Here is a 13,522-nt window from a genome sequence, read left to right as displayed (position 1 = left end):
CCTTTCATTCAATTCGGTATTTGACCATGTGAATGCTAGATTAAATTGTTGAGCACAAGACATCCATCTTCCTGATGTGCAGTGAGATGGAAGTTTTGTGTATATAATGCAATTAATTTATCAACTATTTGCATGCGCTCATTCATGTATGGATATTATGAGCAAGTGCCTCAAAGCGCTGCTTTAGGAGCTCTATAGTTTCTACTCGAGTTTGTGGAAAAATATGTCCATAGATTCCTGCAGAGCCTATAGATGGTTGTGGAAGGGTGGTGGTTTGATTCTCATACGAGGACAGGTTAAGAGAGGTGTTCCTAACATTGGGTAAATTTAAAGTTGCAACAACTTTGTGGTGCGAATGGTACTCTTTATGTTTAGTTTGGATGATGGAGACCATCATCATTAGAACTTCAGTTCCTTGGAAGATTCTGATGCAAACGATATGGAGGAGGCAGTCCTGCACATTATAGACCATAGGAAAGGATTAAGGAACCAAGGAACTAAGTATGTCGTGCTGGTGCCAACCATGGGTTGGATCATGCATATGGTGCCATCTTGTGCTCTACTGCACCGTGCCAGTTAGGGCCCTGCCGTACACCAGAGCTCGAACACAGGCAGATAGATATAGGTTGTGTGGATCAATACGTCTGTGAGGTGTCCTTGTCTCTACTGCTTGGACGCGTCCATAAAGGAATGCCCCAGCATGGCAAGATAACTTTTATTGTGAAACGTAAACATTTATCTACACTATGTATAACGCTTATTTTATTTATGCTATTTGTGATAATCAAGGATTGAGCTAACTGCCCGATACCACTCGATACTGGAGACCCTCCTGAATGGACCTCGTACCACCCCATATTACTCGATATGTGCCGTAGCTGGCTGGGGACCGGTATGTAATACGCCTCGTTTGAACCGGCAGGTGCCGGCTTGGCCGACATCATACTGCCTGCATGCCATGGTATGGGTCTGTACGTCTGTATCTAAATCCTTGATATATTTATGGATATGTATGTGTGTGTGTGTATACATACATATACATATACATATACAAAGTTCTGCTTGTCCCGTTGGTTCTTATCAGCTTGGGATGCCATGAGGGATAGAGTGGGACCTATAGAAAACACTCCTTTGCTTTCCAATTTCGGGAGTAAAGCTTAAGTAAAGATATCGATCAATCCATAAGATTTGCTGATCCCTGTCACCCTATGACATCAACAGTCGGTTAAAGTGTGCTAAAACAGACAATATTCGATTGCTGTAAAAACACCTTTCTGCATGAACTTCCAGTCGTGCAACTTAACAACGGTCCATTTAGAATCGAACTCGCCAAGTCATCGCTGACTAAAAGCTTTTCTTTCTAGACAGCTGAAGCAGAAGTGGCTGATAGGCCAAATACCGAGAACCTAATCTTGCCAGAGTGCAGATATACGGATACCAGTAGCAGGGGATCCAGCCTTTTCATGATGAACAATACAGTTCGACCGAGAAATGTCACGGAATCATGTAACGTTTTCCTATAATCCTTGTAGCCTACAAGAATTAAAGCCATGGTTGGAGAACTGGAAATTTATGTATAGCCACCTTCTGTGCTTCTCTTGTTGTCCTTCCGAGCCAGGTTAGCTGAAACCACCGTCCAGCTTACATGAACAAGAGACGGGAGCGTCTACTTTTAGAATTTTCTGATAACCCAAACCGTTACTTATTAATCATACATCTGGTGCCTTCTAATGTCAAGCACCATTTTGCTAAGAAAATTGGCCATCATCTGCCATCCTATTAAATCAAGAAACAAGAAATTTTGATAAGCGGGAAGATACGTCTTAAGCAGGATACTTGCATGTATGTACAAGAGGAAATAAGCAAATTACTAAAAAGAGCTTAAGGCGAAATTTCTTAAATCTGAATTATTCCGACAGTAGTTCTTTCCCTATGGTTTAGGAATGCAGTCACTGAGTAGAGGTGTGCTCATGGACAACACCTCAAAACACTGGCCGCCAACAGGCAGGAGCGTAGAGACCGACGATGATATGTTGAAGACACCAGCATGAGCTCATAGAACTATATTATTGGCAGAGAGTCCCAACACATCTCAAGGCTGAGTTGTATACCGGAAAAAAAAATGTTATGCTCGATAGAAAGGATACGAAGATTTACATGAAAACATGGCATCTACATCTTGGCCTGGGGGAACAAATGGATTTACAATTTGTGTTCAATCGTTTTTCTGTTACGTACCCAGCCGTATTGGATGAATATATCTAAGCTCTAAAAATCGAGGACCTCGACAGCCCAGAAACTCCAGGCTATTATATGCTACCTCGGGTAAGGAAGTGATCGATCATGTGTTGTATAACATCTGCACCTTCTGAGTGAACGAAGGAATCCTTGACCTGTCATAAACTCCAGTTACAGAACATGCCATTTTAAGCATTGCAGTAAAAAGCTAAGCAGCCACAGGGGAAAGAGCGAATGGGAAAGAGAGAGAAACCTGGATGACACTGTGTGCAGCAAACCTCTGTCTGATGCTGTGAAAGCTGACATCCACTCTTTCCCATGACAATCGTGTGAGGCCTGTAACCAGCTTTTCTGCAACACATAATGCAAAAGAAAAATTATTAAACAAAAGGCAGTATGACATGATGTCAAATCAACCACTATGCCACACGAGCATCAATAACACAGTAACGACTTGTTGCATTCTTATGGTTTGTATGTATAGTTAGTGTAAACTGTATAAATATTCTACGCATGCACGGATGACATGTTTTGTGGTTTACAAATTGGACTGAAATGTTACGTATTGAATTATCTCCTGCATGATTTGTAGCATTTTCCCAACATCGCATAAGGATCAAAGGTGAAAGCCAACTTCCGTTTTTTGCTATAGCTCCAGAGGCCAGCTGAAAGAGACTGGCTCATTCCTTGCCAACCTCACATGTTGGATGGCTTCCTCTTATATCCATAATACCACAACGGTATTGCTGTTGGCCGGGTTTCTGGACTGTTGTCAGAATTCAGTAACCAATGGGCTTCCAGCTGCTGGAAAGATGTTAAGCTCCAACAGAACAAAATGACACAGCACATTTAATATAAATGACTTGCACGAACAGAGTAGACAGATCGGTACATAAACAGATAAAAAAAGATCAGCAACAAGAGTGTATAGATTTTGTTAACTTAATGTTTCAAATTATTGCTTCATCCTGTGATATGCACAGAAAAAAAGAACAATATTATCTCTATAAATTTTTAGATTAATTTTCAGAAAGTGTGGCCCTAAATAGAGCGGAATGGAGGAAAATGATTCATGTTGCCGACCCCAACTAGTTTGGGAGGAAGGCTTAGCTGTGCTGAGTTCTTGCATGTAGCAATAATTTGAAGTTACAGAAACACAGATTGAAATGGGTATGGAACAAGTTCCTAAAGAAACATATCAGCCTACATTAGACATTCCCTGGCAACTATGAAGAAAACGATGAAAACAGTCTGATCAAGGCATGTAAACAGAGTGCACACATAATAAGAAACCTACATAATTATTTAAGAACAAGACAATGATAACATCATCCCAACTCCAAAGTATATTCAGCTGATAAATATATTTACCTTCTAACATATCACAGTCAACATCTATGGGAGAAACATTTGCACACTCTCCCTTTGATTGTTCTTCGTATACAATATGTGGATACTTCTGACTTAAAGAATCCTCCCACTGGAAAATAAGAGTACCTTTAAGTGTTTGTATGTTACGAAGTGGAATACAAGATTAAAGCAGATTTTCGGATCATACTGGGGATTTTGTTATACTGGAAGGACAAAAGAAATAAACAAAGAAGTGCTAAAGATTACCTTAGGCAATTCAGAGTTGCGTCTGATAGATGATGTCCTCCATCCAACTATATCTTTAAATACAAATAGTTTAGGAGAACAAGAGTAATTTCTGCACTGCCACAATGCTAGTTATATGTCTTGTTACAGTTAACAGAGAACCAACAGAACCCAAGAACATAACCAAAAGGATACGATCATAGCCAACATTTGAATATGCCACTCGGCGTTTAAATGCTTGCAGGGCAGACCTACATTAGTAAATTTTCACAACATTATTATGCAATCCAAACTTTTGAAAGTATTCCTCACAAGTTCACACAAAGAGGCAAAGAAGAAAGTACATAAAGTAGAGGTCACCCCAATCATCCACCATGCGCTGCAACAGGGGAGGTTTTCCATCATCATGGTCAGTGAGGAAAAGATGTCTTCCAGTTCTTCCAAATATCCAGTGAATAACACGAGAAGCAACTTTTTCTATAGCTATGACGCCAAAAAGAAATGGGACCTATGGATACATAAGACCTCATCAAATGATAGAATGCGTTAAATAAAGCAGATGATGCTATTTCATGTACATAAAAACAACAAATTGAAAAGGACCACTGTTTAACTAATTATAACTATCTGTATCATTGTTCCATCGGATATGATAGTTTTTGTTCTTGATAGAAATTCAAGGAAAAATATGAGGTAAGGGGAGTAATGGTGATTTTATCTCTTTTAAGTAGGTGCTTGTGGATACTTTAGCTCTTTTAGGTCGATGGCTGTGGATACCGGATACTAGTTGACCAGCATCCAGATTTGCAGAAGATTACGAGAAATGACCATTCACAGTAGGCACAGAAATGGAATGTCATTTCAATAACATTCATTGCAACTCTCCTTTCAAGGAAAGTTCTAATCCATAATGACTTTGGCTATATTTCCCAGAAATAACTATAAAAAGGTTGTGATTAGCTAGATCAGTTAGGCTAGTTTAGTGTCTAAAATTTAAAACAACCTTAGAAAGGCAGCTGATTAGGTTGGCAGTATGAAGCATTTCTAGACTCAACTTCACAGAAAGGTTTGGAACAATGTTAGAACACAGATGTGTATCAGTGTCCATAATAAGTTTCAGTCTTTGACAATTTTAGCATGGATAATTTTATTTAGGTCCTGTAACTATTTTAAGTTGCCAAAACTATCTGATCGTTTGCATTGGTTAGTTCTCCCTGTAAATCCCAATAATGAAATTTTGCTACTTCCCCTTATTGAAATGCCTTTAAACCTTCAAGCAACAATAGTAAGGGCAATTTGTTGGGTCTGCATGAACTTAACCATTCCTTCTCCTTTATTCAATATATATATATATATATGGATTCCATCCTCTAGCAAATATTTTTCTTCTTTGCCTTCATTAAGTACATTTCCTGAAGTATTCAGTCCCGCTGCATGCTAGCCTGATACTAGCATAAAATATATTCACATCATGCCATGCCAATCTGTGCCAATCATTGTTGTTAAAACCCTACAGTCAATGCCTGGATCTTGACGGTCCTAAATGATCTGATTCTTATCTTGGGACTGTGATGAATTAGGATATTAAGATCTAGATCCATCTTATATATCTGACAATGCCTTGAATCATAAAATCCTACTTTATCATGTTATCTACAAATTAAACCATGCGGACTCCATTTTTTACAATTAATTTGACTAAATTGCTTTTAGAGTTGCTTATTTATCAATAATAATCCTCAAGCACAAATTTTGGCAATTCAATTATGGTTTTTAATTATTTTTTTAAAAAAGAGATTTTTGAAGCTCATGGAAAACAAATCAAGAGGCAAAGGTCTGTATAACCACTTGTTCAAATCTGATTTCCTTTTCTAAAACATTCTACTAAGGATAATCAAATTAATGTATTTGGAGTGATAGTATATATTAATTGGAAATGGAGTTTTTCCCCCCAATTAGACATGCTATACATGGGCTTACATTAGTTGAAATTATATGTATGACTTTTTATTCTTCATTAATACACTTTATAGTTGACAGAAAGGTTAGTCAAATTAATATTTTTGGAGTGAGAGTATATAAACATCTTGAATAATTGGAAATGGTGTTTTTTCCCTTCCCATTAGATGTGCTATATATAGGCTTGTGATAGTCGAAACTGACTTATTATATGTATAATTTCTTATTCCTCATTAATATACTTTATAGTTGACTCATATCTATAACTTTATAATTTCTTGAGAAGTACTAATAAAAAAAATTCTTATGATCCACTAAAATCCATGATCCGATTTGAGCTACACAACATTGATGCCATGTTTAGCAGGCACCAGAACGACAACCCTGCCAGGTACGAATATCGAGTCCATACGATGCCAATTCTGCACCAACTTGGTACTCATCAGACCGTGCCATGCTGTGCCAACCACCATTTAAACCATGAGGTATACTGCTTATATCTGAAGTAAGGATCTGATATATGTTCCAGGTTTCTAATATTATTGATGATCAAGCAGGCTCTTCAGATTGAATTCTCAACTGGTAAGAAACCTCAACATGCTTCCCATTGTTTCAAAAGTGGCTGCCCCACTTAGCACCCAACCGTCAAGGTAACCCCTATGGGAAGGCCTATCACCTAGTTGGATCCTAAGCAGGCAGCCCATGACTAGTCATACAAGAGGGATTGCATCTGGACTATATTTTGGGATCAACAAATTATTAGGCAAGTTCCAAAGAGTTGATTTCAATCATGGTTTCAATCAGGACCAGCAGTTTCATTTCAAATTTTAGAGTCCCTAAACACCCCCTACACACAGACATACATAATTAAAAGACTGTCAAATATATCAAAAGAGAAACAAGTCCAGAAATACAATCAACTTTACAGCAAATTGTATAATATGGAATATTTTGGTGTATGGTATGGGTTACTGTAGGATGAAACTATTTATTAGCTTTGAAGTATAAATATGGCATTCCATACTTCCAAATTTCCCAAAACTTACAATTCTAAGTATAACTTCAATAGAAAACTTTCCAATATTTCTCATTCTACGCCAAATATGGCTCCGTAAACTGGTTTCAATTGAAACTCCAACTCAATTTTGTAGCAATTCCAAGTGAAATCAAAGCATTTTGCTTACAGTTCTCTAAACTTATCCAAAATTTGAAAGAATGGCTAGAAGATTCACTAATCATTAGTTGTTTATTTTTAACATTTTAACTCTGCATTGATTATTCATAATTTGAGAACATTGCTTGTTGCATGAACCGAAACTTGAACAATCAAGCTTTTTTTTTGTATGATCAATTAATACTATTGCTTGATTTTTATGGGAAATGTGTAATTTTACTAGTTAAAATGTCATGTTACACAATAGTAAATGTAAAAATTGTTTTCTTGACTTAACTTTTCTGTCTTTAATGCCTTCTAAATTATTTTAGAACTATCCAAAGATATGAACAAATCTAGAAATTTAAATTGATTTTCAATGCAAGATGCCTAGACATTCACTTAAATGCCAGCCTTTCTTCTAAGTGCTCCGCATCCCCTCCTTCCAAACCAGCACATACAACCACCTTTTAGAAAACCAGTCCTCTCTTCTCAGCAAATATAAAAAAAAAATTGTAAAACCACCAAATTCTTAGTCGAACTCTAACATTTGTCACCCTGATTAGATCACTAATATCATGGCATCAAACCATGTGTTAAAAGAGAAAAGATGAGAAAGAGAAAGGAGAGAGGAAAGAAGAAGAAAACTGTTTAAACTCTATCTCGTTTAATGTAGTGAAAAATCAAAATCCATTTAACTAGGATGATCCCCACTAAAAAATAATAGATATTGTTACTTTGCAAAACAAGAGGTTATGCTCAAAACATATGCAATCACCATCACAATTTTTGGAGAACTATAATCTCCCAAAACGTCGATAGACCAGACAAACTTAAACACCTCAATGACAGAAAATTCAAACCGTCTTCCATCTAAAATCTTGATAAATTCAACTAACAGAACCATGTAGCATAGACCTAAAATCAACTTTTTCATTGACATGAGCCCATAGGGAAGATCATCTTGTTATTCCTTTCTCAGGATCATCTTGTCATTCTTTCTCAACTTTTATCTATTGTGTAATGCCTTCTCTGGTAGGTGTTTCACATAAATCTGGACATAAAGATTTCCTAGAACACAAGATTGGGAGAAAATAATATTATGTAAAATTCCGTACTTGTGAAGCTAGATCAAGAGCCATAGACTTTGATGGATGAGATCTTATAGCACTTATCAATGAGATCCTATCAACTGAATCACAAAGAAGCAACCTGTGGTGACATGAAAGTTGAAAGAAAATGCAATTCCTTTTTAGGTCATAAAGACCTTTGGTAGATTCAGTGGCCATGAGTGCTGAGGTCAAACAAACAGGACAAACCTAGGTTTGAAAACTCCTATTGAAACTAAACAAAAGATGAAGCAGACATCAAAACCTAGGGCCAAAATAGAAAACTCAGTGAAGATGAAAACTATTTAAACATGCACTACTCAAATGAATTTTGCATTCTATACCATATTTGGGCACTCAGATACCTTATGCTTATAATGGTCACAAACAAAAAAAAGATATGGCTGCAGCTATGGTAAACCTCCAATTTTCCATTACTTTCCCCCATCGATTTTCACAAGGCATATAAAAGCATAAAAATTAAGTAAGTTAGTTACAAAATAAGAAAGTACCTGTTTGTGTCCCCTAGAACCGAGATGAGGTGTAGCAACGGTTATAAAATTCATTGCTTCTAGACCACCTATGGTACCTCTTGAATTATCATCAAAAGCATCATCTGAAAGATCTTCTTGAGGCTTTCTTGGAGGCCTGTATAGTCTCCCAATTGCATATCTCGCAACCAATCCTCCCACAGAGTGTGCAATAAAAGAAATCTTCCGAATTTCTGGTCTCCTATCAATGACTTCAAGGACCTGATTTACCAAGTATTGACAAATGCTGAGAAAACAATAATTGACACAATAAAACACCTAGTCTTTGCGGAAATATCACTTACTTATGTAGGCAATTCAGAAATGAGAAAATGTAATCATCAACATGATACATTTATGTTGTTTAGAAGAGACACTAACCTCTGCTACTAAACGCTCACCCATAATATCCACACCATCTAATGTGAGCTTATGCATGTTCCTTTCACTACCTACAAAGAAACTGGACAAGTCAATAGCTCAAACAATATGACATAAATAATTTGGATAACCTTTACTTAACCATGATTTCTATAATTATTTCAGAAGTATAGCAGTGCATCCACAAAAAAAATACTTCACAAAGAATAATTACCATTCTAAGTACCTATGAACAAGGTTTTAAATCCCAGCAGGACAAGGGGTGTCCTGGAAATCCTGTTCTGTTCCTGTAAGAAAATGAGACTGGGATGGGTCGGAACTCTGAAACTCATCCATGCGAGGAAAGAAGAGGGAAAAAAGGAAAAAAAGGAAGGGAAGAAAAGATGAAGAAGAGGAAAAGTGAAAGGAAAGAGAAAGAAGCAGAGGAAGGGATAAGAAAAAGAAAAGAAAGGTAAGGAAAAAGGGAGAAAAGAAGGAAGCAAGGAAAGAAACAAAGGGAAAAAAGAAGAAAGAAAGAAAGAAATGAAATGGAAAGGAAAAAATAAGAGGAGAGAAACATAGGGTACCTATGGAACTGTTGACCAAGACTGCCGCTAGAATGAGGCAGGATAGTGAGGCATCCCGTTCCACGTATAAATCGGGACACCTCCATCCCAAAAGATTTAAAACCTTGCTTATGATCAATATAAGTAATAAGTAACCTAAGAGAATTCTCAAATTTTAAGCATTAAAATATATTCTGTGTCAAAGAACCATCAGTATCAAACAAAGACATTTAATAACCTTGCAGTTAAAACACAATCAGAATATAGTGCAACCTGCAACAGTCATAGTAGGATGGGGCAGGAACAAGGGCATGAATGACATTAGACCAATTAATGTTGCCAAGGGAGGTGTAGAATGTCATCCAAAGGCAGGAAGAAAGATATATTCTTTTCCACCAATTTACCATGTAGCTAGCCACTCTAAGACAACAGATAATCACTGAAGAAGAACTAGCAGGCCTACAAAAGTGGAAGATAAAAGAGTGCTGATGCAGATATTCATACATAATTGGCATAATTTTGCAGACCAATCTTTTGAATATGGCATTTAGATGATTTTCAAAAACACGGCATATGGACATTGGCTGATGTAGACGTACTAAAAATTTTTCATAAATGATCCAGCAGGAAATAATACATTATTTTGCTATGCCAATTACTGATGTATTTCTTAAAATGTATCCACCATTCTAACTGACTCAAAACAAAAAGAATTAAAAAGAGGAAGAAAAAGACGTAGAAGAAGCAAATGTTCTAATAGATGTTTTAAACGATACATTAAGATGATGATGACTGTTTTTTCACAAAAAAAAAACTTACAATGAACTATTACTTTATCTGGAAGCATCCTAACAAACTGATCGGCTGCAAATTTCCAGTCAGCGGTGCTGCAAAAGAGAGAAGACTATAAATAAAAAATTTTCATCAACAAAGAATAAAAAAAGCAGCATAGACAGAAGACCAGCATTCAACATTTTTCATCAAGAAAGAAACAAAAAATAAGAAACACAGAACATAAGAAGCAAAGGAGACTGAGACTGCAAAAATGCACATCGCACAAAGGCTTGCAAAGTTCAAGGATTGATATGCATATAAAGTATTTAAAATTTTGAATGCATGCATCTTATTAGGCATAACCATAGAGGAGAAAACAGAAATGAATCTTATGCATGATTTCCAGGAACATTGTCTCAGAAACACACCAACAAGCCCAGTCCCAGAACATTTGACCTTTTCTTCCCCTATAATTACTTTTCTTATCGATCCAAAAGAGTGCCTTTTTCTCAATCAATTTCCATTACAGGATTTGTTGAAGCCGAAGAAATAACGTATCCTCAACCCAATCACAGAGACCGGAGCCAGCAAAGTAGCAACAAGCGGTTACCCCCTGCTCAACCTCCCTTCGGAACTTGTTATTGGCCAAGCTGAGACTATTACCACATGCACGACAAGCGCAGTTAGTCAACCAGGCTGCTCCTTTCTAAATTAAATTTAAAAATTATATCTTTTTTTTAAAAAAAAGTTATTCTTACTCTGTTCTTGCGTCAAGACATCTTTTGAAAACTTTAAGAGCCTCGAAGAAGGAAGCAACAGATAAGGAATCTACTGCACAGATTCCTCCAACGAATGACTAGTAATTGCCCATCAACCCTTGTTCTAAAGAGAAATTCCATGAAAACAATAAAACTTGAGAAACAATAGGCGTATTATACCGATATCCAAATCACCAATCCTAGGTTGGATGGAGGAAGAAAACGCGAGAAACAAAGAACAAGTTAAACCCCCAAATTCAAGATTTCCAATTTAACACCCAATCACATCGAGAACCCTCGCAGAAACGAAAAGACAAAGCAATCACCGGCGGTAAAAGGCATCAGAAAAAGAAAAAGAAAAAGAAATAAATCAAATTTCCTCCAAACCTCGGAGATATCGCGAATTACACAACAGGATCATCTCAGACCAAGATATATACCATACCTCCCAAGAATTCCATGAACCATGACCACGAGATGATCTGCGGTGGAGGCGGCGGCGTCGGAGGCACTCCAGACGTCCGTCCCTCCATTCACGGTCTCCTCCGTGCGCACTCCTCCCAGGTCCCCCATGGCTCCTTCCCCTCACCAGCGCATCGCCGGCAGGCAATATCGGAGGCGATCGGCCTCCAAGAGGGGAGAGAGTATAATGGAAGCGAAGAAATCTAGCGAGAAAGCAAACCCAAAAAGCGAACGAACGAGAGGAGAAACAAGAAGGGGGCGGGGGGTATTTATGGCCTTTGTTGGAGAGTGAGGAAGAGGGGTGGAAGGCGACGTTAAAGAAGCAATGGAACACTGGTCGAGAAACGGAAGCGTCGATACGTCACCTAAAGGTCGGTAAGCCCCGTTCGCGCGACGCGGGTTATGTCCTGGGCCCACTTACATACGGCCCACTAAAATTAATAAAATAAATAAATAAATAAATAAATAAACCTTTTTTTATCTCAAGGTGTCGGTGCCCTGACGTCCGCACGTGTTAATAAATCAAGGGCCCACCGGGATGCAAGTTTCTAGGGTTAACGGTTCTGATCCATTACATTGCAAATATTTCAATTCCCTGGGTCCGGGGGTTTGGGATCCAAATCCATAGCCGGCTCCAACAAAGGATTTCCGCGACTGAATTATGAAGCAATAAACAAATAAATAAAGCACGAATGTCCTTGTTGATCTACATGGATTTCCGGCCTCTCAGTTAAAGGGGCAAGGATTTGTTCCGACGTGCACGGAAAAAGTATGTGGATGGATGCCTGATCGCCGATTTCAGTTTTCGACTTTGAAACCGCTGAAATTCGCTTTCCTCGTGCTCGAGGAGAAGTGATTTCACATTACATGCCCGAATAAATTTGAAGTCTCACAACAGACGCTGGAATATAAAATCTTTCATCTTAAATACCAGCCGGCGATCTCCGCATTCAACTCATTTCTACTAAAATGCTGAGGTTGTAGAGAGGCTAATCGAGCTGCGAAGTGAATGACTTCATATATGGCTAGTCACTTCAGAGGCATCTTATGAATTGGAGAGGAGGAGTTGCTTAGAACACTACAAGACGTATTGTTTTCTGAGTTTATTGAATGTATCCGATATTGTATGAATCATCCACTTTAGTAAAAAAAAAAATACTAAGAGTGGACATTGGAAGCAAAGAATCTCATGATCCAGAAATGTGAAAGGATTATATATATATATATATAATCTTGAATAGTTGGGGTAGGTCTTAGCTTTATTAATGAGAGAATTTTCGTGCAAGCAATGATTCTCTCTGCTTAAAAAGGAGATCGAGAAGGAAAATAGCTATCACCTAGCCATAAGGAGACTTTGGCATTCATTTCCACACAAGAACGTCCACAAATAAACGTCTAGGCACCAAAAGCCACGTCTGTTGGTTTATTATTTACTTCGGTCTCCAACACTCGATGGGATTCCACCTACTGAAGATCTGGTCAGCCATGCTCTGTCCGCGAGCATGTTGAATGTCCCCACAATCGGAAGGCAGCAACGTCAACTCCGAGTAGGCTCATCGCACTTTACCCGTCAGGCTTTGTGTACCAATGGAAAATGTCACATGGAGAAAGAACATGCTCGACTATGAGTTTGTTTGTCTGCATGCAAGTTCCAAATCCTATTATTCCCCTATTCCTTCTCTTTTCCGTTCCATTACATTTGTTGTCTTCGTAAAGGAAAGGGGGCATCATGAACTTTACATCCTGACCCATGCCTTGCCCACCACCTGTTGATAGTAATCAATCAAAGCGTCATGATTGGGATGGAAAAGAGGCGATCGTTATTGTAGCAGTGGATTGATCACAGAGCACCGTCGAAGCACCGACTAGAGTTTTCTGCGTCATTATTGCAGATTTCGTACTGTGGATGAACGACTGTTAGTAAAATATTGTACGAAAAATAACAGCAAGGTGGACCAAGGCAGTCAAAAGTTCGGAAGAAGACAATGGGGAGGTCCGGTAAGTTAGCTACCTAGCA

The 13,522-nt window shown here is 38.0% G+C and overlaps 1 protein-coding gene and 1 long non-coding RNA gene across 2 annotated transcripts; both read right to left on the bottom strand.

The window, feature by feature from the left end:
• Nucleotides 1-2,048: 2,048 nt before the first annotated feature.
• On the bottom strand, nucleotides 2,049-11,815 carry LOC103704657 (lipid droplet phospholipase 1-like). Its single transcript, XM_008788039.6, has 10 exons — nucleotides 11,489-11,815; nucleotides 10,331-10,398; nucleotides 8,967-9,037; nucleotides 8,568-8,807; nucleotides 4,179-4,342; nucleotides 4,030-4,085; nucleotides 3,856-3,908; nucleotides 3,610-3,718; nucleotides 2,492-2,589; nucleotides 2,049-2,393 (listed from the first exon to the last, which is right to left on the bottom strand). The coding sequence occupies exons 1-10, from the start codon at nucleotides 11,614-11,616 to the stop codon at nucleotides 2,310-2,312; spliced, it is 1,071 nt and encodes a 356-aa protein (XP_008786261.1). The 5' UTR covers nucleotides 11,617-11,815; the 3' UTR covers nucleotides 2,049-2,309.
• On the bottom strand, nucleotides 10,736-11,169 carry LOC148703252 (uncharacterized). Its single transcript, XR_015988214.1, has 2 exons — nucleotides 11,044-11,169; nucleotides 10,736-10,941 (listed from the first exon to the last, which is right to left on the bottom strand). It is a non-coding gene; the product is annotated as an uncharacterized LOC148703252 (long non-coding RNA).
• Nucleotides 11,816-13,522: the final 1,707 nt, after the last annotated feature.

Source organism: Phoenix dactylifera, chromosome 6 (genome assembly GCF_051530095.1).
Source record: "Phoenix dactylifera cultivar Ajwa chromosome 6, Ajwa_hap1_PhDact_Kaust_v1.1, whole genome shotgun sequence".
NCBI classification, from domain to species: domain Eukaryota; kingdom Viridiplantae; phylum Streptophyta; class Magnoliopsida; order Arecales; family Arecaceae; genus Phoenix; species Phoenix dactylifera.
Note: the sequence above shows the minus strand (reverse complement) of the source record. Positions and strands in the feature narration are given on the sequence as shown.

Coding starts and splice junctions, on each gene's coding strand:
- LOC103704657 (XM_008788039.6), bottom strand. CDS start 11,616: ATGGGGGACCTGGGAGGAGTGCGCACGGAGGAGACCGTGAATGGAGGG. Junction 8,808..8,966: donor GTGAGCGTTTAGTAGCAGAG/GTTAGTGTCTCT, acceptor TTGGTAAATCAG/GTCCTTGAAGTCATTGATAG. Junction 2,394..2,491: donor CTGCACACAGTGTCATCCAG/GTTTCTCTCTCT, acceptor AGTTTATGACAG/GTCAAGGATTCCTTCGTTCA.